Source organism: Bombina bombina, chromosome 11 (genome assembly GCF_027579735.1).
Source record: "Bombina bombina isolate aBomBom1 chromosome 11, aBomBom1.pri, whole genome shotgun sequence".
In the NCBI taxonomy this organism is placed as follows: Eukaryota; Metazoa; Chordata; class Amphibia; order Anura; family Bombinatoridae; genus Bombina; species Bombina bombina.
This window is the reverse complement of record NC_069509.1, coordinates 36,810,812-36,837,492: the sequence shown is the minus strand read 5'-3', so window position 1 is coordinate 36,837,492 and position 26,681 is coordinate 36,810,812. Positions and strand designations below refer to the sequence as shown.

At 38.4% G+C, this 26,681-nt stretch overlaps 2 protein-coding genes across 4 annotated transcripts in view; one reads left to right on the top strand and one right to left on the bottom strand.

Annotated features, from left to right (window-relative positions):
- The window catches only part of SGF29 (SAGA complex associated factor 29), a 35,241-nt gene extending 14,398 nt beyond the window's left edge, over positions 1-20,843 (bottom strand). Inside the window, exon 1 of one of the 3 annotated variants that reach the window (XM_053695022.1) lies at positions 20,692-20,843. The gene's annotated coding sequence lies outside the window, so the exon portion shown is untranslated. Of the gene's footprint in view, positions 32-87; positions 708-20,691 lie in introns of those variants that run through there. The other 2 variants (XM_053695023.1, XM_053695024.1) reach the window with 2 other exon arrangements.
- A 1,672-nt stretch (positions 20,844-22,515) lies between these two features.
- On the top strand, positions 22,516-26,591 carry LOC128642063 (nuclear protein 1). The gene is made up of 3 exons (XM_053694719.1): positions 22,516-22,741; positions 25,271-25,423; positions 26,169-26,591. Exons 1-2 carry the CDS (start codon positions 22,639-22,641, stop codon positions 25,414-25,416), a joined length of 249 nt encoding a protein of 82 aa, XP_053550694.1. The 5' UTR covers positions 22,516-22,638; the 3' UTR covers positions 25,417-25,423; positions 26,169-26,591.
- Positions 26,592-26,681: the final 90 nt, after the last annotated feature.

Genomic DNA, 26,681 nt, shown 5'->3' with positions numbered 1-26,681 from the left:
GACATTGATAATTTATTTTAGTGCTTTTAAATATAGTACAATAAAAGTTGACGTCTCCTGGATTTCCTTTACTGTATCTTAAAGTACCACTTGGGCAAGACATCACAGCTCCTGCACAGGAATCCACCAATGAGCCAATCAGGAGAAGCGGAAGCACAAGTCCTCAGCACAAGTCCTCCATCTTTATCACTGCAGGTGACTACTGAGGTGGACTTCACCTATATATTTGTGGGAGTTAAATACAGTTAGGATCAGAAATGAAAGACGTACATGTAATAATGATGTAGAACTTGCAGGGCTTCTTTAGCCTGCCCATGTAAACAAATACATTTGCTTTACACATTTATTCAGGCTGGTTCTAAGCCTTAAAACGTGTGGGTGCTAACAAAGCTTTTCATAAAACCCCTATTTATTACTGTAGCACCCAGAAACCACAGAGTTGCCAGCTGCCCTGTATTTAAAAGTTAGTGCCTTATTTACATGCCCAGTGCTCTGTTCAAGACAATGAGAGAGGGGGAGGTGAACAAAAATAATAAGATAGGGATACGTAACAGAAGATGAGGTCCCCACTTGTATACTGAGGTTTTGCCTCTCACCATCTCTATTTTTAATTTTATTCAGTTCAGCTTTAATAGCTTTGTGGTGAGTGTTTTGTACCCACAATTATATGGCCTAGGACAGTGATGGCTAACCTTGCACCCCTGATGTTTCAGAACTACATTTCTCATGATGCTCATTTAGACTACAGAATGCCTAAGCATCATGGGAAATGTAGTTCCAAAACATCTGGGGTGCCAAGATTAGCCATCACTGGCGTAGGACCACCCCTGAGCACTGGTGGGGGGGACATCCGTTTCCACTACTATAAATCCCCATTTCCATTATTTACCTCTCTTTATGCCCCAGAGAGAGCAGAGAAACTAGGGACTGTCCTGCAAATAAATAGCTATTAGGAAAGAAAGAGACTGCAGCACTTCTGTGATAGCAAAGATACTTGCTTGTTTATTAGGGTGGCATACCCAAAATAACAGTGATGTTTCGAGTAACACAGGACCCTTACTCATGCATGAGTAAGGGTCTTGGATGTTTTGAGTCACACAGGACCCTTACTCATGCATGAGTAAGGGTCTTGGATGTTTCGAGTAACACAGGACCCTTACTCATGCATGAGTAAGGGTCTTGGATGTTTTGAGTCACACAGGACCTGTGTGACTCGAAACGTCGCTGTTTGTCTGGGTATCCCACCCTAAAAAACAAGCAAGTCTCTTTGCTATTACAGAAGTGCTGTGGTCTCTTTCTTTCCTTGTGTATTTCTTGGGGTCAGCAGAAGAACGGTTGGACACGCGAGTACTCTGGTGAACCTTTTCATTACTATTATTATTATTATTAAACAAGGTCCTGTACTCTATCCCTGTGATTGAATAAATAGCTATTGACACAGGAGTGAGGCCTGGGTGTGCCACCATATGACTGGGTGTCTCTAGCACTCCTAAAAAAAAGTCACTGTTAGCATAACAACTAATACTACAAGTAAAAGCTGTTGTTGTTTTTTGTTTGTTTTGATCTTTAGCTTAAAAGAATTTTAAGGTACAAAAGACATAATGAAGATAAAAATTTTCGGAAAATAACACAGCATCTCTCTACTGTAAGACTAAAGTCTATTAAAAATACAAATATATAATAGAACCCGAAAACCTTTGCTCGCAGTATTAAGGTCAATCAGTGTATGTGACACTCGTATAGTTCTTGAAAAAAATAAGTTATCCTCTGTGAGTATCATATAAACAATAATAGATTATACTGCTTAACAAATGAATACTGAGGAAATCATCATTCATAAAACTAATATAAGAAAGGAGAGCCGTAAAAGAGAGAAGAATGGGAAAGGAAAAGAAGGGGTATGCAAGAGTGGGAAGGGGAAAAGAAAAGAGAGACAAGTGTAAGGTGAGGGGAGCCTCTACAGTTCTATGGAAACCAGGTGCAACCTGCTCTGATGTATAAGACCGTTTCCTTGTGTGACCCTTCGGCCTAGGCAAGGCAATGCGTTTAAGGGGTTGAAGCTCTATTGAATGATTGGATGGCTTCTTCACAATATAATTTCACCTCTTGAAAAGATGCAGATTCTTCTAGGGTTAATAATTTTGTAACTCTATCCACATACATTTGTAATCAGTGCTTTAGCTCTATTTAAAGGGACAGTATACACTAATTTTCATATAACTGCATGTAATAGACACTTCTATAAAGAATAAGATGCACAGATACTGATATAAAAATCCAGTATAAAATGGTTTAAAAACTTACTTAGAAGCTCTCAGTTTGGCTCTGTTGAAAAGGTAGCTGGAAAGCCCACTGCAAGTGGGAAATAAGACACTCCACCCTCCCCCTTCTTTTGCATATGAAAAGACCCTTTACACAAACAGGAGCAAGCTGGAGAAGGTAGCTGACGGTATTCAAATAAAACTTTGGGGCTTGGTTAGGAGTCTGAAAATCAGAGCAATGTTCTTTTAAAAATAAGCAAAACTATCCATTTAAAAAAACAAAAAAACTTTATGGGCTATATAAATAGATCATCTACAAAACATTTATACAAAGAAAAAATGAGTGTATAATGGCCCTTTAAGCCAATTTGTAACAAACGTGTCCTGAGCTTGAGGGACAATTTAGGGAGGTCATTCAATTAAACAATACGGGGAGTTAACTCAAAATCATTTGTGAGGACTGACCACAAATAGGTTTCCACGGACTGGAATAGAGATCATAACCGACTAAAATGTCACCACATATGAATCAGACTTCCACACTCCCTCATCCTCTCCAACATTCCCAGGAGATTCCTGGGTATATAACGCTCAATCTTAGAGGGGGAAGGTACCAGTTGGCAATGGGGCAAATTTCAAAATACAGTTCCAACATCTACTAACAGGTGTTTAACATTGTGCATAGGCATATGGAGCATACGTCTATATACAGCATGCATTGCACGTGCATTGACTCCTTGTGCTGTTTGCTCAGAAAGCCAGCAGTATTGCATAGTGTGTTGGCTGTAGCTTAGACTTATAGATTGCTAACGAGATACACCTCAGCACCAGAGCTAAGCAAGCACCAGTTATTAATGCTAGCACAAGCTGTTCAGTGAGCCCTGTGAGCAGGGAAAGCTATGACTGAAATTCCCTGTACGCAGTAAAAGCTATTAATGAAACACAATTTGTGTTCTTGCTAATGGGAAGCATGCCATCTCCAGTGCTTAGGGTTGACACCTCGGCCATGTTTTCCTGGACACTTATGAGTTACACATTCTGCTGGGTGTGCAGGGAGGAACATGTATTGTGCTGTTCATCAGCAGCACTAGTCATGTGATGTGCAGAGGCACAATACATGTTCAGCCCTGCTCACCCTGCAGCATGTGTAACTTATAAGTGTCAGAGGTGGCAACCCTACGGCGGTGCTCTCAGCAGGCACAGTGTTGGGCACATGGATATATGCTCTCCAAACCTGTGCACAGCCAGAAACACTTGTAGCTTTCACCAGGATAGTTTTTGCTTATATACATGATGTACTGCAAAAATGCTTCTAATCAAAACTGAAATGAACTAACATGCACTTTACTTTTTTTTACTATAATATCCCTTCAAAAAGTGTCCCTCCTACCCCTTCATATGACATGGGGGGATACAAATGCAGCCCCAAATAGGCTCCTTATCTCTGGCTTATAAACATCATTTGTTCCTACACATTACTACTGATCTTGTGACTTATGATGTGGTTAGGATTTTCATGATTCAGAAATAACAACCTCTGAGACAAATTCCCATGACACATCTCTGCATTACACACTCAGCAAACATGTACGTGTATACCTGCGCGCCTCACGTGTGTTTACAAACATGATTTCCTGCAAACGGGCCGTTCGTCTTTCTGCCAAGACTAGAACTACAGGGACAAACTGTACATGGATCATGTTACAAAAATGTGCTCAGATAAATACTTATCTCATAGGCTGTACAAATAACTTTTCAGGGTTAACCTTTGATTATTTGTAACTGTATACGATAAGGTACTAGGACAAAATATTAAACTATTAGCTGTAAACAATATAGAGGACAAAGAAGGCGCGGACACCACTGCAATCAGAGGCATAATAACTATGTTGTATATTCTAATACATTAGGTGTGTTACAAGGTTTAATTATTATTTTTTTGTTTTGTTTTCAAATCTTACTGTTCAAACCCATTACAAAACCAGATACTGTATCTCCCTTTTCTTTCATGTAATTAGCAAGAGTCCATGAGCTAGTGACGTATGGGATATACATTCCTACCAGGAGGGGCAAAGTTTCCCAAACCTTAAAATGCCTATAAATACACCCCTCACCACACCCACAATTCAGTTTTACAAACTTTGCCTCCGATGGAGGTGGTGAAGTAAGTTTGTGCTAGATTCTACGTTGATATGCGCTCCGCAGCAAGTTGGAGCCCGGTTTTCCTCTCAGCGTGCAGTGAATGTCAGAGGGATGTGAGGAGAGTATTGCCTATTTGAATGCAGTGATCTCCTTCTAAGGGGTCTATTTCATAGGTTCTCTGTTATCGGTCGTAGAGATTCATCTCTTACCTCCCTTTTCAGATCGACGATATACTCTTATATATACCATTACCTCTGCTGATTCTTGTTTCAGTACTGGTTTGGCTATCTGCTATATGTAGATGAGTGTCCTGGGGTAAGTAAGTCTTATTTTCTGTGACACTCCTAGCTATGGTTGGGCACTTTGTTTATAAAGTTCTAAATATATGTATTCAAACATTTATTTGCCTTGACTCAGAATGTTCAGCTTTCCTTATTTTTCAGACAGTCAGTTTCATATTTGGGATAATGCATTTTAATTTAACATTTTTTACCTTAAAATTTGACTTTTTCCCTGTGGGCTGTTAGGCTCGCGGGGGCTGAAAATGCTTCATTTTATTGCGTCATTCTTGGCGCGGACTTTTTTGGCGCAAAAATTCTATTTCCGTTTCCGGCGTCATACGTGTCGCCGGAAGTTGCGTCATTCTTTGACGTTATTTTGCGCCAAAAATGTCGGCGTTCCGGATGTGGCGTCATTTTTGGCGCCAAAAAGCATTTAGGCGCCAAATAATGTGGGCGTCTTATTTGGCGCGAAAAAATATGGGCGTCACTTTTGTCTCCACATTATTTAAGTCTCATTTTTTATTGCTTCTGGTTGCTAGAAGCTTGTTCTTTGGCATTTTTTTCCCATTCCTGAAACTGTCATTTAAGGAATTTGATCAATTTTGCTTTATATGTTGTTTTTTTCTTTTACATATTGCAAGATGTTCCACGTTGCAACTGAGTCAGAAGATACTTCAGGAAAATCACTGCACAGTGCTGGAGCTACCAAGCTAAGTGTATCTGCTATAAACTTTTGGTATCTGTTTCTCCAGCTGTTATTTGTATTGCATGTCATGTCAAACTTATTAATGCAGATAAAATTTCCTTTAGTACTGTTACATTACCTGTTGCTGTTCCGTCAACATCTAATTTTCAGAGTGTTCCTGATAACATAAGAGATTTTATTTTTTAAATCCATTAAGAAGGCTATGTCTGTTATTTCTCCTTCTAGTATACATAAAAGTCTTTTAAAACTTCTCTTTTTTCAGATGAATTTTTAAATGAACATCATCATTCTGATACTGATAATGGTTCTTCTGGTTCAGAGGTTTCTGTCTCAGAGGTTGATGCTGATAAATCTTTGTATTTGTTCAAGATGGAATTTATTCGTTCTTTACTTAAAGAAGTGTTATTTGCGTTAGAAATAGAGGATTCTGGTCCTCTTGATACTAAATGTAAACGTTTAAATAAGGTTTTTAAATCTCCTGTAGTTATTCCAGAAGTGTTTTATCTCCCTGATGCTATTTCTGAAGTAATTTCCAGGGAATGGAATAATTTGGGTAATTTATTTACTCCTTCTAGACGTTTAAGCAAATTATATCCTGTGCCATCTGACAGATTAGAGTTTTTTGGGACAAAAATCCCTAAGGTTATGGGGCTGTCTCTACTCCTGCTAATGTACTACTGTTCCTACGGCAGATAGTACTTCATTTAAGGATCCTTTAGATAGGAAAATTGAATCCTTTCTAAGAAAAGCTTACTTATGTTCAGGTAATCTTCTTAGACCTGCTATATTTTTAGCGGATGTTGCTGCAGCTTCAACTTTTTGGTTAGAAGCTTTAGCGCAACAAGTAATAGATCATAATTTTATAGCATTATTATTATTCTATAACATGCTAATAATTTTATTGGTGATACCATCTTTTGATATCTTTAGAGTTGATGTCAGGTATATGTCTCTAGCTATTTTAGCTAGAAAAGTTTTATGGATTAAACTTGGAATGCTGACATGTCTTCTAAGTCAACTTTGCTTTCCCTTTCTTTCCAGGGTAAATAATCATTTTCGTTCCTTTCCTCACAAGGAACAAAAGCCTGATCCTTCATCCTCAGGAGCGGTATCAGTTTGGAAACTATTTCCAGTTTGGAATATATCCAAGCCTTATAGAAACCTATAGCCAGCTCCTAAGTACCTATGAAGGTGCGGCCCTTATTCCAGCTCAGCTGGTATGGGGCAGATTACGTTTTCTTCAAAGAAATTTGGATCAATTCCATTCTTAATCTCTGGTTTCAGAAACATTGTTTCAGAAAGGTACAGAATTGGCTTCAAGTTAAGGCCTCCTGCTAAGAGATTCTTTTCTTTCCCGTGTCCCAGTTAACACAGCAAAGGCTCAGCATTTCTGAAATGTGTTTCAGATCTAGAGTTGGCTGGGGTTGTTCTGGAACAGGGGCTGGGGTTTTATTTTATCTCTTCATTGTACCAAAGAAGGTCAATTCCTTCAGACCAGTTCCGGATCTATCATTTTTGAATCGTTATGTTAGGATACCAACATTCAAGATGGTTACTGTAGGACTATCCTGCCTTTTGTTTAGCAAGGGCATTATATGTCTACAATAGATTTTCAGGATGTGTATCTGCATATTCCGATTCATCCAGATCACTTTTAGTGTCTGAGATTCTCTTTTTAGACAAGCATTTCCAGTTTTGTGGCTCTACCGTTTGGCCTAGCCTCAGTTCCAAGAATTTTTTTCAAAGGTTCTCGGTGCCCTTCTTTCTGTAATCAGAGAATAGGGTTTTGGTATTTCCTTATTTGGACGATATCTAGGTATTTGCTCAGTCTTCTCATTTTCGAAGAATCTCATACGAATCGACTTGTGTTGTTTCTTCAAGTTCATGGTTGGAGGATCAATTTACCATTCAGTTCATTGATTCCTCAGACAAGGGTAACCTTTTTAGGTTTCTAGATAAATTCAGTGTCTATGACTCTGTCCTTGTCAGACAAGAGAAGTTTAACATTGATATCAGCTTGTCAAAACCTTCAGTCACAATCATTCCCTTTGGTAGCCTTATGCATGGAAATGTTGGGTCTTAGGACTGCCGCATCAGATGCGATCTCCTTTGCTCGTTTTCACATGCGATCTCTTCAGCTCAATATGCTGAACCAATGGTGCAGGGATTACTCAAAGATATCTCAATTAATATCTTTAAACCGATTTTACAACACTCTCTGACATGGTGGACAGATCACCATCGTTTAGTTCAGGGGGCTTCTTTGTTCTTCCGACCTGGACTATAATCTCAACAGATGCAAGTCTTACAGGTTGGGGAGCTGTGTGGGGGTATCTGATGGCACAAGGGGTTTGGGAATCTCAGGAGGTGAGATTTCCGATCAATATTTTGGAACTCCGTGCAATTTTCAGAGCTCTTCAGTCTTGGCCTCTTCTGAAGAGAGAGTTGTTCATTTGTTTTCAGATTCACAATGTCACAACTGTGGCATACATCAATCATCAAGGAGGGACTCACAGTCCTCTGGCTATGAAAGAAGTATCTCGAATTTTGATTTGGGCGGAATCCAGCTCCTGTCTAATCTCTGCGGTTCATATCCCAGGTATGGACAATTGGAAAGCGGATTATCTCAGTCGCCAAACGTTGCATCCGGGCGAATGGTCTCTTCACCCAGAGGTATTTCTTCAGATTGTTCAAATGTGGGAACTTCCAGAAATAGATCTGATGGTTTTTCATCTAAACAAGAAACTTCCCAGGTATCTGTCCAGATCCTGGGATCCTCAGGCGGAGGCAGTGGATGCATTATCACTTCCTTGGAAGTATCATCCTGCCTATATCTTTCCGCCTCTAGTTCTTCTTCCAAGAGTAATCTCCAAGATTCTGAAGGAATGCTCGTTTGTTCTGCTGGTAGCTCCGGCATGGCCTCACAGGTTTTGGTATGCGGATCTTGTCCGGATGGCCTCTTGCCAACCGTGGACTCTTCCGTTAAGACCAGACCTTTTTGTCTCAAGGTCCTTTTTTCCATCAGGATCTGAAATCCTTGAAGGTATGGAGATTGAACGCTTGATTCTTGGTCAAAGAGGTTTCTCTGACTCTGTGATTTATACTATGTTACAGGCTCGTAAATCTGTATCCAGAGAGATATATTATAGAGTCTGGAAGACTTATATTTCTTGGTGTCCTTCTCATCTTTTTTCTTGGCATTCTTTTAGAATACCGAGAATATTACAGTTTCTTCAGGATGGCTTAGATAAGGGTTTGTCCGCAAGTTCCTTGAAAGGTCAAATCTCTTCTCTTTCTGTTCTTTTTCACAGAAAGATTGCTATTCTTCCTGATATTCATTGTTTTGTACAAGCTTTGGTTCGTATAAAGCCTGTCATTAAGTCAATTTCTCCTCCTTGGAGTTTGAATTTGGTTCTGGGGGCTCTTCAAGCTCCTCCATTTGAACCTATGCATTCATTGGATATTAAATTACTTTCTTGGAAAGTTTTGTTCCTTTTGGCCATCTCTTCTGCCAGAAGAGTTTCTGAATTATCTGCTCTTTCTTGTGAGTCTCCTTTTCTGATTTTTCATCAGGATAAGGCGGTGTTGCGAACTTCTTTTGAATTTTTACCTAAGTTGTGAATTCCAACAACATTAGTAGAGACTTTGTGGTTCCTTCATTATGTCTTAATCCTAAGAATTCTAAGGAGAAATCGTTGCATTCTTTGGATGTTATTAGAGCTTTGAAATATTATGTTGAAGCTACTAAGTCTTTCCGAAAGACTTCTAGTTTATTTGTTATCTTTTCCGGTTTTAGAAAGGCCAGAAAACTTCTGCCATTTCTTTGGCATCTTGGTTGAAATCTTTAATTCATCTTGCCTATGTTGAGTCGGGTAAGACTCCGCCTCAGAGAATTACAGCTCATTCTACTAGGTCAGTTTCTACTTCCTGGGCGTTTAGGAATGAAGCTTCGGTTGATCAGATTTGCAAAGCGGCAACTTGGTCCTCTTTGCATACTTTTACCAAATTCTACCATTTTGTTGTATTTTCTTCTTCTGAAGCAGTTTTTGGTAGAAAAGTACTTCAGGCAGCGGTTTCAGTTTGATTCTTCTGCTTCTGTTTTTCATTAAACTTTATTTTGGGTGTGGATTATTTTCAGCAGGAATTGGCTGTCTTTATTTTATCCCTCCCTCTCTAGTGACTCTTGCGTGGAAAGATCCACATCTTGGGTAGTCATTATCCCATACGTCACTAGCTCATGGACTCTTGCTAATTACATGAAAGAAAACATAATTTATGTAAGAACTTACCTGATAAATTCATTTCTTTCATATTAGCAAGAGTCCATGAGGCCCGCCCTTTTTTGTGGTGGTTATGATTTTTTTGTATAAAGCACAATTATTCCAATTCCTTATTTTATATGCTTTCGCACTTTTTTCTTATCACCCCACTTCTTGGCTATTCGTTAAACTGAATTGTGGGTGTGGTGAGGGGTGTATTTATAGGCATTTTAAGGTTTGGGAAACTTTGCCCCTCCTGGTAGGAATGTAATATCCCATACGTCACTAGCTCATGGACTCTTGCTAATATGAAAGAAATGAATTTATCAGGTAAGTTCTTACATAAATTATGTTTTTTGTAGCTTTGCATCCTGAAACCTTTGATACATTGCACTGAGAGAATTCACTAGACTTGCATAAGTTAGTAATTCATTATTCGCTGCACAAACGAATAACGAAGTCCACTCTCACTTCACACATTAAAGTGAAGGTAAAGTTTTCCATTATTGACAGCTGTATTATGTTAATCATGTACTATATATCAAGATCGCTAAGTTTTTTAAACATTTTGGTATATATATAAATGTAAAATAAAGAGTTTTTATCTCTGTTCTCGGCCGCTCCTAGCTCCTCCCTCCATTTAGTTCCTGGTTTCTCAGTGTATTACGTACAGAGCGGTCCCACCCGCTCTATACGTACTGGAAAAGCGCGTTCTCGATTGACATTCAACTTGCGCATGCGCACATCATGCTGTACTGTCTAATTGTGCCTGCGTGACTAAAATCAATTGTGAGCTAAAGCGCAGGCGAATTGCGCTTGCGCTAAGCTGGAACGAGCACGGCTTGGAAGGGAGAGGAAGTGTAGCCAACGCATGCGCACAACGGCAAGAAATAGAGTGACGTCAAATGACGGCCGCCTAACGGCCAGACATATGATTGGATAATCTAAGAACGTGACCTGACTGCAAAAAAAAAAAAAAAAAACGGGCTGATTATCGAACGATTATAATAGAATGGAAAAACGGTGATAATTAGGTAAATATTGAAAACTAGCAAAAATGATGACTTAAAGTACCCTTAATTTTAGCGCTATTTACATTTAAAATGATCGAACCTTGCAAAGTTTACCTTCACTTTAATATAGTCCCAACCCTGTATATAGTAGAAAAGAAGTGTAACTCAATATATCATTATTTTGCACCGATATACAAGTTTTTTTCTAATATATCTGGTGTAGGAACTAAATGAATGTTGCACAATAAATAGTGAATTGCAATTTTATAAATAAAGCATAAAACCATTTTTGAAAAGTCTTTATCAGGAGCCGCAACCCTCTGGAAAATCTATATTGGTTTCTTTGGTACAGCATATTTTGGCTGCTAACACTACTTACTTGCAGTCACATTTTGAGCATGCGCAGTTCGCATAAAAAATCGGACAGTTTCCACTCTTAATAAAAAAAAGATAAAATGTAGCTCAGCAAACTATAAAACAAGTGCACAACTAACATATTCACATACCGAGTCCCAACATTTCAAAATTCAAAAGAGGGAAAGCCCCCACCCGCAGCAAAAGATATGTGGTGGGCAGGTATGAGGCTTAAAAAAATCATCCAAAGTAATATAATTAAAATTCTAAATAAAGTCATATATTTTAATACTCTTATGCAGCAATTCAAACACAAACTCAAACTACTGGTATAGCTATGTGAGCTGTGTATTTAATTAACCTTTGCATAGACAGTGCTAAATATTTTTATCCTAATTGGACATTTAATAATAGATTCTTTAAAAATGCTCTCTGTATTCCCCATTAATATTCTAGATTCTGGCCTTTAAAGTCAGCAAAAATGCACAGTTACACAAACTACACATACATGTACACACACATAGCATACACTTACACATGCAGATACACACACTACATAGCATACACTTATACATACAGATTCAAACACACTACATAGCATACACTTATACATACAGATACACACACACACTTATACATGCAGATACACACACACTACATAGCATACACTTATACATACAGATACACACACACACTTATACATGCAGATACACACACACTACATAGCATACACTTATACATGCAGACACATACACACTACATAGCATGCACTTATACATAGATACACACACACTACATAGCATACACTTATACATGCAGACACACACACACTACATAGCATACACTTATACATGCAGATACACACACACACACTAAGTAGCATACACTTACACATGCACATACACATTACATAGCATACACTTATACATACAGATACACACACACACTTATACATGCAGATACACACACACACACACTAAGTAGCATACACTTACACATGCACATACACATTACATAGCATACACTTATACATACAGATACTCACTCACACACACTACATAGCTTACACTTATACATGCAGATACACTACATAGCATACACTTATACATGCGCACACACACACACACACACACACACATTTATACACAAAGATACACTACATAACATACACTTATACATGCAGATACGCAGACACACACACACACATACACCTATACATGCAGATACACTACATAGCATACAATTATACATGCGCACACACACACACACACACACACACACACACATTTATACACAAAGATACACTACATAACATACACTTATACATGCAGATACGCAGACACACACACATACACCTATACATGCAGATACACTACATAGCATACAATTATACATGCAGATACACACACACTACATAGCATACACTTATACATGCAGATACACTACATAGCATACACTTATACATGCGCACACACACACACACACACACACATTTATACACAAAGATACACTACATAACATACACTTATATATGCAGATACGCACACACACACATATACACCTATACATGCAGATACACTACATAGCATACAATTATACATGCAGATACACACACACACTGCATAGCATACACTTATACATGCAGATACACACACACACTACATAGCATACACTTATACATGCAGACACACACACATACACTACATAGCATACAATTATACATGCAGATACACACACATACACACAATACATAGCATAAACTTATACATGCAGATACACTACATAGCATACAATTATACTTGCAGATACACACACTACATAGCATACCCTTATACATGCAGATGCACACACACACACACAGTCACACACACTACATAGCTTACACTTATACATGCAGATTCACACACTACATAACATAGACTTATACATGCAGATACACACACACTACATAGCTTACACTTATACATGCAGATACACACACACTACATAGCTTACACTTATACATGCAGATACACACACTACATAACATAGACTTATACATGCAGATACACACACACTAAATAGCTTACACTTATAAATGCAGATACACACACTACATAGCATACACTTATACATACAGATGCACACACACACAACATCATATATGGGTATCTGTAATTAATTGTATGGGGTCCTGGGGTTGGCAAGCACATTAGCTGGCAGTCTGAGGCTGCCACTGTTCGTTACACTGATGTTAGCACTGCTCATCTCATAAAACTAAAGGCATGCTAGTATTAGCACCAGGGGTTAGACATCATCACTACCAGAGGTTAGAGGTCATCATTATCTAAGGGCAATGCGGGACAGATGGCAAGCAACCCGGGACAGCGGGACAGACCCCTAAAATCAGGACTGTCCCACGAAAATCGAGACAGTTGGGTAATTCATCTAAATATATATGTGTAAGTTTACAGGTATTAAAGGGACAGCCTAATGCAAAAATAAATAAACACTAAATGTGATAAATAATGAAGCTTTTGCATTGGTGTAACTGTGTTTAACCCCCTGCTTAGGAACTCCAAAGGGTTACAGTTCTCTTTCTTTCTTTCTTTCACTCCTCTCTCTTTACTCTCTTTTTCTTTCACTCCTCTTTCTCTTTACTCTCTTCTTTCTTTTACTCCTTTTTCTCTGTACTCTCTTCTTTCTTTTACTCCTGTTTCTCTTTACTCTCTTCTTTCTTTCACTTCTCTCTCTCGTTACTCTCTTCTTTCTTTCACTTCTCTCTCTCTTTACTCTCTTCTTTCTTTCACTCCTCTTTAGTCTCTTCTTTCTTTCACTCCTCTTTCTCTTTACTCTTCTTTCTTTCACTCCTCTTTCTCTTTACTCTCTTCTTTCTTTCACTCCTCTCTCTTTACTCTCTTCTTTCTTTCACTCCTCTCTTTCTCTTTACTCTCTTCTTTCTTTCACTCCTCTCTCTCTCTTTACTCTCTTCTTTCTTTCACTCCTTTTTCACTGTACTCTCTTCTTTCTTTTACTCCTCTTTCTCTTTACTCTCTTCTTTCTTTCACTCCTCTCTCTCTCTTTACTCTCTTCTTTCTTTCACTCCTTTTTCACTGTACTCTCTTCTTTCTTTTACTCCTCTTTCTCTTTACTCTCTTCTTTCTTTTACTCCTCTTTCTCTTTACTCTCTTCTTTCTTTCACTTCTCTCTCTCTTTACTCTCTTCTTTCTTTCACTTCTCTCTCTCTATCTCTTTACTCTCTTCTTTCACTCCTCTTTTTCTTTACTCTCTTCTTTCTTTCACTCCTCTTTAGTCTCTTCTTTCTTTTACTCCTCTTTCTCTTTACTCTCTTCTTTCTTTTACTCCTCTTTCTCTTTACTCTCTTCTTTCTTTCACTTCTCTCTCTCTATCTCTTTACTCTCTTCTTTCACTCCTCTTTTTCTTTACACTCTTCTTTCTTTCACTCCTCTTTCTCTTTACTCTCCTCTTTCTTTCACTCCTCTCTCTTTACTCTCTTCTTTCTTTCACTCCTCTCTCTCTCTTTACTCTTCTTTCTTTCACTCCTCTCTCTTTACTCTCTTCTTTCTTTCACTCCTCTCTCTTTACTCTCTTCTTTAGTTGACTCCTCTCTCTTTACTCTCTTCTTTCTTTCACTCCTCTCTCTTTACTCTCTTCTTTCTTTCTTTCACTCCTCTCTCTCTTTACTCTCTTCTTTCTTTCACTCATCTTTCTCTTTACTCTGTTCTTTCTTTCTTTCTTTCACTCCTCTCTCTCTTTACTCTCTTCTTTCTTTCACTCCTCTCTCTTTACTCTTGTCAGGGCGCCAGGAATCAGACTGAGACGAGAAGTGCAAAAATAATCACACCTTTATTAATAACAAAAAAATAATAAAAAGTCCACAAGTCAAATAACAAGCCAGGAGTCAAAACCAGAGCTGGTAGTCAGACGAGCCGAGTCAGGAGCCAAAGCGAATAGTCAGACGAGCCGGAATCAGGAACAAGGAAAACAGCAGAGTCAGGAACAAGCCAGGGATCAGGAACCAGGAAGGACATCAGACAGCCAGGTAATACACAGGAACTCTCACAAACAGGTCTGAGACAACGCAAAGGCAAAGCATACTGAACAGAGGCCTTTAAATAATAAGTGATGACATCACAATTCTGAGACTGCATCCTGTCTCACACAGATGATGCACACCAGTCTGGCCATAAAAGGAAGTGCAGGAAATGAGCAGCATCCCCCACAATGCACCATAGTCAGGAAGAGAGGTGAGTAAAATGGCTGCCAGCAGCACATGGCAAACAAAACAGGGAAAAAAACCTTGACAACTCTCTTTTTTCTTTCACTCCTCTTTACTTTCTTCTTCATTTCACTCCTCTTTAGTCTCTTCTTTCTTTCACTCCTCTTTAGTCTCTTCTTTCTTTCTCTCCTCTTTCTATTTACTCTCTTCTTTCTTTCACTCCTCTTTCTCTTTACTCTCTCCTTTCTTTCACTCCTCTTTCTCTTTACTCTCTTCTTTCTTTCACTCCTCTCTCTCTTTACTCTCTTCTTTCTTTCTCTCCTCTTTCCTCTCTTTCTCTCCTCTTTCTCTTTACTCTCTTCTTTCTTTCACTCCTCTTTCTCTTTACTCTCTCCTTTCTTTCACTCCTCTTTCTCTTTACTCTCTTCTTTCTTTCACTCCTCTTTCTCTTTAATCTCTTCTTTCTTTCACTCCTCTCTCTCTCTTTACTCTCTTCTTTCTTTCTCTCCTCTTTCCTCTCTTTCTCTCCTCTTTCTCTTTACTCTCTTCTTTCTTTCACTCCTCTTTCTCTTTACTCTCTTCTTTCTTTAACCCCTCTTTCTCTTTACTCTATTATTTCCTTCTTTCTTTAACCCCTCTTTCTCTTTACTCTATTATTTCCTTCTTTCTTTAACCCCTCTTTCTCTTTACTCTATTATTTCCTTCTTTCACTCCTCTCTTTACTCTCTTCTTTCTTTCACTCCTCTTTCTCTTTACTCTCTTCTTTCTTTCTTTCTTTCTTTCTTTCTTTCTTTCACTCCTCTTTTTCTTTACTCTCCTTTCTTTCACCCTTCTCTTTCCTCTCTTCTTTCTTTTACTCCTCTTTCTCTTTACTTTTCTTTATTTTACTCCTTTCAACTTTTGTCTTTGTTTTCCATTATTTCTGTTCATTCTCTCTCCCTTCTTTTATCTCTCCATCTTTCTCTATACTTATTCCACTCTTTTCATTCTCGTTTTCCAATTGACCTCACCTATTGCTCCCTCCATTTTTTACCTCTCTGTTCACTCTGTTTTCTCTATTTTTACCTTTTCACTCTACTCTCTCTCCTCTTTCACTTAACTCTCTTCTATTTTCTACTCTCTCTCATCTTTTATTATTTATCTTCAATTGCTCTATATTCTATCTCCCTCCAATTTTTCTATCTTCAATTGCTCTATGTTCTCTATCCAATCTTTCTATCTGTTCACTTTCTCCACTCTATCCTTTCTATCTTCTCTCTCACTCTATATATATATATATATATATATATATATATATATATATATATATATATATATATATATAGTCTTCTGTCTCTTTTCTCTGTATCACTCTTTCACCTCCCTTTTCTCTTAACTCTCTCCTACTCTCTGAAGGGGCAGATCTAAAGTCTAACTTGTGCATGGAGCTGACAGAGTGAGTGCAGGACAAGGTGTGTGATCTCAGGTTTGATGTGGGTACTGGGCAGACAAAATGGGTTTAAGTTCAAGGTTTAGTCTGAGGTCTATTAAGGAGATGTAGCTGACTTTGGTGTTTTAGGGCTCGATTTTATTTGGTCATAGTACTTTCAGAGCAGCTTCTGTGTCAGGGGCCATTCTGATCTCGTAGTACAGTAGAGGTGATGTGTACAGCACCTAAGGCTAAGGGATAAGGGGTAGGGGTTGAACTAAGATATAGTGAAGACACTCAAAGGTGTATAATAATGTCAACTTGAGAGATAGTTAGTAGTTGGATGTGTGAAAATATCAGCAGATGAAGAGACTATTGATAGTGTTACAGTATCAACAGTAGATTTAATACAGAAATTAAATGCACATAAAAATACGATAAAAATACAATTTAATATAAAATTCATGGATCCATTATATAACAAAAGGATAATCTGATAATGACTGAAATGGTGTGCAATATTTTGCAGGGACCGGTAAAATATTGAATGTCCAAAGGTGCACACAATAAGTGATGTGATGATAATACACAAACGAAAAAATAGTGTGGAGAAAAAATGAAAAATGATGATAAATACAAAAAAATATATAAAAATACAAAAATATGAAATATTTTATCATTTTTGTATTTTTATATTTAGTTTGTGTATTATCATCACATCACTTATTGTGTGCACCTTTGGACATTCAATATTTTACCGGTCCCTGCAAATTATTGCAAAATATTGCACACCATTTCAGTCATCAGATTAACCTTGATCTAGGAACCTTCTTCCAGCCCCCTGATCATATGACTGTGACTGTTTATTATCTATTGTCTAGCATTGTTTTGTGCTAAATCTTAAATAACCCCCTGTGCCTGATCACAGTGTTATCTATATGGCCCACGTGTACTTTCTGTCTCTTTGTGTTGAAAAGAGATTTAAAAAGGATGTGATAAGAGGCAGCCCTCAAAGGCTTAGAAATTAGCACATGAGCCTACCTAGGTTTAGTTTAAACTAAGAATACCAAGAGAAAAAAGCAAATTTGATGATAAAAGTAAATTGGAAAGTTGATTAAAATTAAGTCCTATCTGAATAATGAAAGTTTAATTTATACTAGACTGTCCCTTTAAGTGACCACTTCATACATGCCTTACAATAATGTTTTATTTTGCTTCAATTTCCAAGTACAAATAAACTGCTTTAATTTCACTTTTTAATATGGAATAAACGAAATTATATGGTAAAAAAAAACAAAAAAAACAAACACGAACAATGATATCAGTAACAGACTCATTCCAAGTTATTTTAATGTCATCAATGTAGAAAAAAGCACTAGATAGCGGTGAAGGATTAAAAATAATAAAAAAAACAGATGGAATAGGTAGTAGAAGATGAGGTGCAGCAACCATGATATTAAGGATTGTGGTCAAATTGTTACACACCCAGATCTTATGGTCTAGATCAGTGTTTCTCAACCGCGGTCCTCAAGTACTCTCAACAAGCCAGGTTTTTATTAGAGCTGAACTAGAGGTGAAATAATCCGCTGATGAGTGAGAGCAGGTTAGTTACCATGGTTACTGATCAGCTGATTATTTCACCTGTGCTCTCGGTCAGCTATAATGAAAACCTGACCTGTTGGGGGTACTTGAGGACAGCGGGTTAAGAAACACTGATCTAGTGGAGACACTAATACGAGAGACGTGTAATTTAATTTACTCATTTGGGAGCAACTTTGGGAAATGGGAATTGATTCAGGTTGAATATTTGCCAAAACCCATAGGAAGGGTTTGTGTGAACTTTAAAGGGACAGTATACACCAATTTTCATTTAACTGCATGTAATAGACACTACTATAAAGAATAATATACAGATACGGATATAAAAAATCCTGTAAAAATCCCTTTAAAAACTTACTTAGACTCCCAGTTTAGCTCTGTTAAAAAGGTTAGCTGGAACACCCACTGAAATATGAAAAGACCCTTCACACAAACAGGAGCAAGCTGGAGTAGGTATACATCAGTATTCTCCTAAAACTTTGGGGTTTGGTTAGGAGTCTGAAAATCAGCGCAATGTTATTTAAAAATAAGCAAAATTAAACTTTTTTTTTAAAGCTGTATAGGCGATATAAATGGGTCATCTACAAAACATTTATACAAAGAAAATCTAGTGTATAATGTCCCTTTAATGCACATAGGGACAGATTTCAGCAAAATTCAAAACAATTCATATTCAGATTTATTTGGTCACTTTTTGCATTTTGTTTTGTGTTGAGGGGCCTCATAGTTGAGCCTTGCCTAAGACCTTACTAAGTCAAGAGTTGTCTCTGTATTTGTGATACAATTAGTGATACAATTCAACATATTTGAAAATTTGGGTTGACTGTCCCTTTAAGTATGCTCTGTGCACCAGCATTTTAAACACAGCACTCGCTCAGAGAGCCTAAAGTGCTTGTACCACCTAGTAATGACTCAATTTATTAATTGCTGGCATGATGCAAGCCCCACTGGTGCTCTGAGAAGCTGCATTATTATTATTAGAAGCTGAATATCTAGATATGCTTTACATGCACAGTGATAACTAAGTAGAAGCATATTTGCCAATACATGTATATTGCAAATATTCAAAGATATTATTCACCTATGTACATTTAAATTTTGACCAAAATGTACCTTTAAATAATAAACCCGTAATCATATACATGTAGTCATCATCAATACTGAATTAGTTTGTTGCCTTGTTGTTGTTTTTTATATAGAATAAATACATTGTTTAGAAAAAAATGCCCCTTTAAAGATAAGCACCCAGGCACAAAGTATTTAGTTTCCGAGGATACAGCTGGTGCGCCAATCAGTAGTGGCATACGTACGTATCCCAATCACAAGCTGCATTTTGCTCAGGAACCACACACAGGGGTTAAACACATATACCAAATATTGAAAAATGACAACAAAAAAAGGAAATTTGGTTAAAAATAAAATGCTCTAAAGAAATATCAGTTGTTTTTCTAACATTTGTATGCTAATAGCCAAAAGTGACAAAGATAATAATTTACTGAGGCCTGGCAAGTGTAATATCTAGTGAGTAAATATTAGTTTATGTCCATAGACTTGCCCTGTTGTCCAGACGGCAAACAAAAACACACAGGGAACATGGTATGTGTCACAGAACGCGCCTCCCATATCCCCACCCTTCTTGTCTTGTGATGTTTGTCTCCCCACGTTTGTTTTGGATGAAATCCACTCCCTCCAGCAACAGAAACTTCTGGAAAATTACAGAATCTTTAGACCTGGCAGACAGATGTTGCTAAAATTAACCACTTATTGTCAGAGGGTTTGTAAACTCAAGAAGTACATATTCTATAGACACGTCACTTCTTTACCTTTTTAAATGGTTTATATTTCCCCTTTTGCCGTCTACATTTAACTAGTAACTTGCTTTTTTCTTTCTAAAGAACTTGTTAGTGAGTACAGACAATCAGGTTTACAGGAATAAAGCACACACATCCCTGTAGGACTAAATTACATTGCAAGATCTTAAAGGGATATGAAACCCATGATTTAGATAGAGCACAGCATACCATCTTTAAAAAAAAAAAAAGTTTCCAATTTACTTCAATTTTCACCTGGAGCACTATGTGGTAGGAGATAGTTCTGCCATATAGTGCTCTAAGACATATGCACGCTCCTGATCTTACATCCCTGATCTCTGCTTTTCAACAAAAGATACCAACATTGCACTTTACACTAACTTTATGACAGTTGTCTGTGGACTAAAGCCCAGAATGGCTCCTCTAAGTAAGGTAAATGGTTGAGATTGAATATTGAAAAGGAATTGCAGTAAAAATGATTTGTTTTAGAAATGTTGACTTGGCCGATTTGTTATTCTATAGAAGCACAACAGAAATGTCTTATAATTACAAGGGGTTTAATTATAAATATTTATTCTGCATAAAAAAGCTTTAGTAACATATATATAATATTTTTGTATTTTTTTGCTAGAAAGTACCTTTACCCAGCCCCAGGAGATAAATGTAATAATCCCTTGGTGTAAACGCTATCATTCTTCCAGTCAGGTGTCATCATGACACAAAAGGCACATACTGCAGGCCACAGACGATCCCCAGAAAGCGTAGTCACTATGGCGATCTAAGCAGAATAACCGGCTTAGTTACAGGGGGTTAAGAAGTCTCTTGGCTCTGAGGACGGATGTCACATGTTGGTGATAAGAATAATTAGTAGCAGGATGTGACAATGGTGACATTTGTCTCAGCTGAGGTGTCATTGGCATGTGTTTGTTTACATCAGCTACCTCTTAATGCGTTAACCCTTTAAGGACACAGCTTTCAGTTTGCTCAATTGTTTTATGATGGAAAAATTCCGTCATATGTCCTTAAGAGGTTAATGAGAGGGACAGTAGAGGAGGATTTCACTAGACACAGATTACATCAGTACAAGAACAAAAAGGGAAGGATGAATTAACGCTTTAGCTGCCAGAAGGAAAGACACTTTACTGTGCAATGTTTTGCGGTACTCTCTAGCACTCAAGAGTTAAAGGGACATAAAACCCTTTTTTTTTTTCTTTCAAGATTTAGATAGAACATAACATTTTAAACAACTTTCTAATTTACTTCTATTATCAAATTTTCTTAGTTTTCTTGTTATCCTTTGTGGAAAAGCAGAAATGTAAGCTCAATTGAATGCACGTGCCTGCAGCACTATATAGCAGCAGTTTTGCAACAATGTTATACATTAGCAGGGGCAGTAGATGGCAGCACTATTTCCTGTCCTGTAGTTATTCAAGCATGTGCACGTTACCTACTTTAGGTATCTCTTCAACAAAGAATACCACAAGAATGAAAAAAAAAATAATAGATATAAATTGTAAACTTTTTAAAAATTGTGTCCTCTATCTAAAACATGAAAGAAAATTTTGGGGTTTAATGTCCCTTTAAAGGGACATTCCAGGTCAAAATTTAAATGCAGATAGATACATTCATCTTTGAATAGAAATATATTTACAATATACATATATTGACACAAATGCTTCTAGTAAAAGTTATCACTGAATCTGCATGTGCAGAATAGCTAGATATTCTCAGTGCGCCAGCATTTTAAATATTGCAGCTGCTCAGAGCACCAGTGGGGGGCTTGTATTATACCACCAATTAACAGATGATACAAGTACCATAGGCTCGCTAGGTAAGTGCTGTGTTTGAAATGCTGGTGCATGGAGCATACTTAAATACACACTTGAAACAGCTATAGGTTTTACTAGAAGCATTTTTGACAACACATGTATATTGCAAAAAATGCTTCTATTCAAAAGTGAAATACACCAATATTCATACCACTTTTTTCTGGAATGTCTCTTTAGCAGTACTATATAACCACTCTATAGTGTCTTTTATATAACTTATTTGCAGAGCTGAATTACACATTTACAATCTGGATATTATAAGCAGACATCAATACAAATTGATACAGGGAGTAAAAAATAAACCTAATATGAAGAACAGTAATAATGGTGTTGTGTTATCAATTTCATTATTAACGTTTGGAGCTTTCAGTGGCAATTTAACAAAACAAGATAGTGTAATATCCTGCAGGTCTTAATATTTACAGTAGAGAGGATGGTGCAATGTGCTGCACAGAGGGAAGTGCTCAGTTCTAGTCAGCATTTTAGATATAAGTAAAATGTTCTGCAGGGTTCAGGGAGGGATGGTGTAATCTGATGTAAACAAACACTGGGAAAGCTGATGCAATGTCAGAGGGAGGAGAGAGGAGGGAACGGGGAGGGAATGTGATTATAAAAAGGGACAGAACAAAGAACAGAGACAGACAAACACCCTGAGACAGACAACTCCATCTATATCGTGTATTTACTGACTGGTGACACCGCTCCCTGGGCAGAGACAGCCACATACACAGCGTTCAGCAACAAAAACTCAGCAACATGAGCATTTCTTATGTAAAAGCAGAGAAGCTGCAGCCCACGGAATTTGAGTTCCAATACTACGACGAGTATGAATATTACAACCTGACCGACCGCTACGCCTGTAAGTGATCACTTGCTTTGTATGGGGAAGGGACAGTCACTCAGTAACATACAGGCACAGTATGCAGCAGGGACACACAGACATGCCAACATATAATCTGCATGGGACAAACATGCTACACACCTGTACAGGGACACACAGACATGCCAACATATAATCTACACGGGACAAACATGCTACACACCTATACAGGGACACACAGACATGCCAACATATAATCTACACGGGACAAACATGCTACACACCTATACAGGGACACACAGACATGCCAACATATAATCTACACAGGACAAACATGCTACACACCTATACAGGGACACACAGACATGCCAACATATAATCTGCATGGGACAAACATGCTACACACCTATACAGGGACACACAGACATGCCAACATATAATCTGCATGGGACAAACATGCTACACACCTATACAGGGACACACAGACATGCCAACATATAATCTACACGGGACAAACATGCTACACACCTATACAGGGACACACAGACATGCCAACATATAATCTACACAAGACAAACATGCTACACACCTATACAGGGACACACAGACATGCCAACATATAATCTACACGGGACAAACATGCTACACACCTATACAGGGACACACAGACATGCCAACATATAATCTACATGGGACAAACATGCTACACACCTATACAGGGACACACAGACATGCCAACATATAATCTGCATGGGACAAACATGCTACACACCTATACAGGGACACACAGACATGCCGAAACATAATCTGCATGGGACAAACAAGCTACAAACCTATACAGGGACACACAGACACATGCCAAAACATAATCTGCATGGGACAAACAAGCTACACACCTATACAGGGACACACAGACATGCCAATATATAATCTGCATGGGACAAACAAGCTACACACCTATACAGGGACACACAGACACATGCCGAAACATAATCTGCATAGGACAAACAAGCTACACACCTATACAGGGACACCCAGACATGCTGAAACAATCTGCATGGGACAAACAAGCTACACACCTATACAGGGACACCCAGACATGCTGAAACAATCTGCATGGGACAAACAAGCTACACACCTATACAGGGACACACAGACACATGCCGAAACATAATCTGCATGGGACAAACAAACTACACACCTATACAGGGACACACAGACACATGCCGAAACATAATCTGCATGGGACAAACAAGCTACACACCTATACAGGCACACACAGACACATGCCGAAACATAATCTGCATGGGACAAACAAGCTACACACCTATACAGGGACACACAGACATGCCGATATATAATCTGCATGGGACAAACATGCTACACACCTATACAGGGACACACAGACATGCCGAAACATAATCTGCATGGGACAAACAAGCTACACACCTATACAGGCACACACAGACACATGCCGAAACATAATCTGCATGGGACAAACAAGCTACACACCTATACAGGCACACACAGACATGCCAATATATAATCCGCATGGGATAAACAAGCTACACACCTATACATAAACAAACACTTCACAACTAGACAACACCTATACAGGGACACACGCCTAGACAACATCTACACAGTAACACACAAACATGCTACTCAACTAGACAACACATATACAGGGGAATACAATCATGCCATAGACACACACAAGGGCACACAAATAGACAACACATATAGAGGGGCATAAAAACATGCCATAGACATGCACAAGGGCACACAAATAGACAACACATGTACAGGGGCATAAAAACATGCCATAGACATGCACAAGGGCACACAAATAGACAACACATGTACAGGGGCATAAAAACATGCCATAGACATGCACAAGGGCACACAAATAGACAACACATGTACAGGGGCATAAAAACACGCCATAGAGATGCACAAGGACACACAACTAAACACATACAGGGGCATACAGAGATGCCACACATCCAACAACAGGATTACATACATACAGGTACGCACAAACATTCCACAACTAAATTAGGTACACACATCCCACATGCAGGTACAAACTAACATCAAGGCGCCTCACATAATACGCAGATACATGCATCAATATATACCATGCAATTGGAGAGACATACACAATAAATAGATCTAATCTAAGAACATGCAAACAACAGAGAAAAAGGCGATATTAAAATCAGAGAAATTCAATAACAGTACAGAAAGATATAATATAGAACTGTCACATGTAAAATCTGACTATATAATGCAGAATAAAGACAAAACACACAGGTAAAATCACTTGCAGAGATAACATGCTAAAAACAAACGTAAGATCCAGACCAGTGATAACGTGCAGATATAATGCAAGGCTAATGTTATATACATCTGTAAGGTTTAATGCACGACTAATGTTATATACATCTGAAACACCAAGGAGGTAGAGAAGGTGACAGAATATGCCATGTGAAAACAGTTGCAGCAGAACACATTGCAACTCTCTGCCAGTCCACCAGTGGCACTAACAGTCTTGTCTTTTTACAGTGCCAGCTGCTGCCAGGAAAGGTCGCACCAAAAAAGAAGCCCAGGAGAATACAAATAGGGACAGTCCTTGTGGTCACGAGAGGAAGATTGTCGACAAACTGCAGCGCAGTGAGGCCAAGAAAAAGGGGAAGCAAGGCAAAGAGTGAGAAACAGGTGAGTTGGCAGAAGATGTGAAAGGGCATTAAAGGGAGATGAAACCCATTTTTTTTTTATAATTCAGAGTGTACACTTTAAAACTTTCCAGTTTACTTCTATTTTATTTAATTTGTTTTGTTCCTTTGTTATCCTTTGTTGAAAGCACACCAAGGTAGGCTCAGGAGCTGATTTGCTCACCCATAAGTATTGCTGTTTCTTCAACAAAGGATACCAAGAAAATGAAGCAAATTAGATAATACGTAAATTGGAAAAAAAGTGGTTTAAAATTGTATTCTCTATCTGAATCATAAAATAAAAATGTGTTTCATGTCCCTTTAATAGAGACAAGGGAGAGGCAATCATTTCAGGTGATGGGTACAAACGACAAATCTGAGTGCAGGAGCAGAGTCGGGACAAGAAGGGTAATGAGCAGGGTAGGCATCGCAAGATACAGAAGCAACAGGGTCAGATAAGGGATAAAGCAGTGTTTCCCTACTCCAGTCGTTAGGACCATTAAGCACAGGTGAAATAATCAGCTGATGGGCGAGTTCATTATTTCACCTGTGCTCTAGTAAGGTAGAATGAATATCTGGCCCGTTAAGGGCCCTGGGTTTGGGAAACACTGGGATAGAGCATCGAGCACTGGCAGGAGGGGAGGTGTTGGTGCCAAGACAGGAGAGTGTGTAACACGGTGTAGGCGGCAGCTTCAGTAAATGACCTCTGGTTGGACTAGGTGCAAATAATACCTCTCTGCCTCACTCAGGATTATTCTCCGGATGGCACCAGGACGCATGGACCGACGGCAACGGGACAGACACAGGAATCTCCGAGAATCCGCGGAGTGGGCGACAGACTGACCCTCTCCTGGAGTGACGGAGCAGGAACAGTGGCAGAACGAGGGAGCCTGCTCCTCCTGACTAGCCACAAGGAGCCAAGAGCATCTTAAAGCTAATCCAGGGCAGGATGATGTAGCAGTCACTTCCTTAACCTCTTAATGGCTGCAGGAGATGAAGCAAAGTCACTCTAGTAACCTCTTCATAGCTGGACAGTCATGAAGCAGTAAATTCTCAACTCTTCCATAACTGGAGGGAGAGGCTCTAGATGGTTGTTAGGGTTGGAGTATGTATCAACCAAAAGAGAGCAGCACATAAAGAATACTCAATAAAAAAGAAACAAATGTGTTTAATACAGTGTGTTTTTACTTTGTAATGAGTTATACAAACTTACTACTATGGTAGCCTGACTGCCCCAGTCTATAGCTATGTATTGCGGCAGT

What these genes read in the sequence shown, in the direction of transcription:
- LOC128642063 (XM_053694719.1), top strand. Translation starts at nt 22,639, where the DNA reads ATGAGCATTTCTTATGTAAAAGCAGAGAAGCTGCAGCCCACGGAATTT. An exon ending in CCTGACCGACCGCTACGCCT is followed by an intron (nt 22,742 to 25,270) that starts GTAAGTGATCAC and finishes GTCTTTTTACAG; the next exon opens with TGCCAGCTGCTGCCAGGAAA.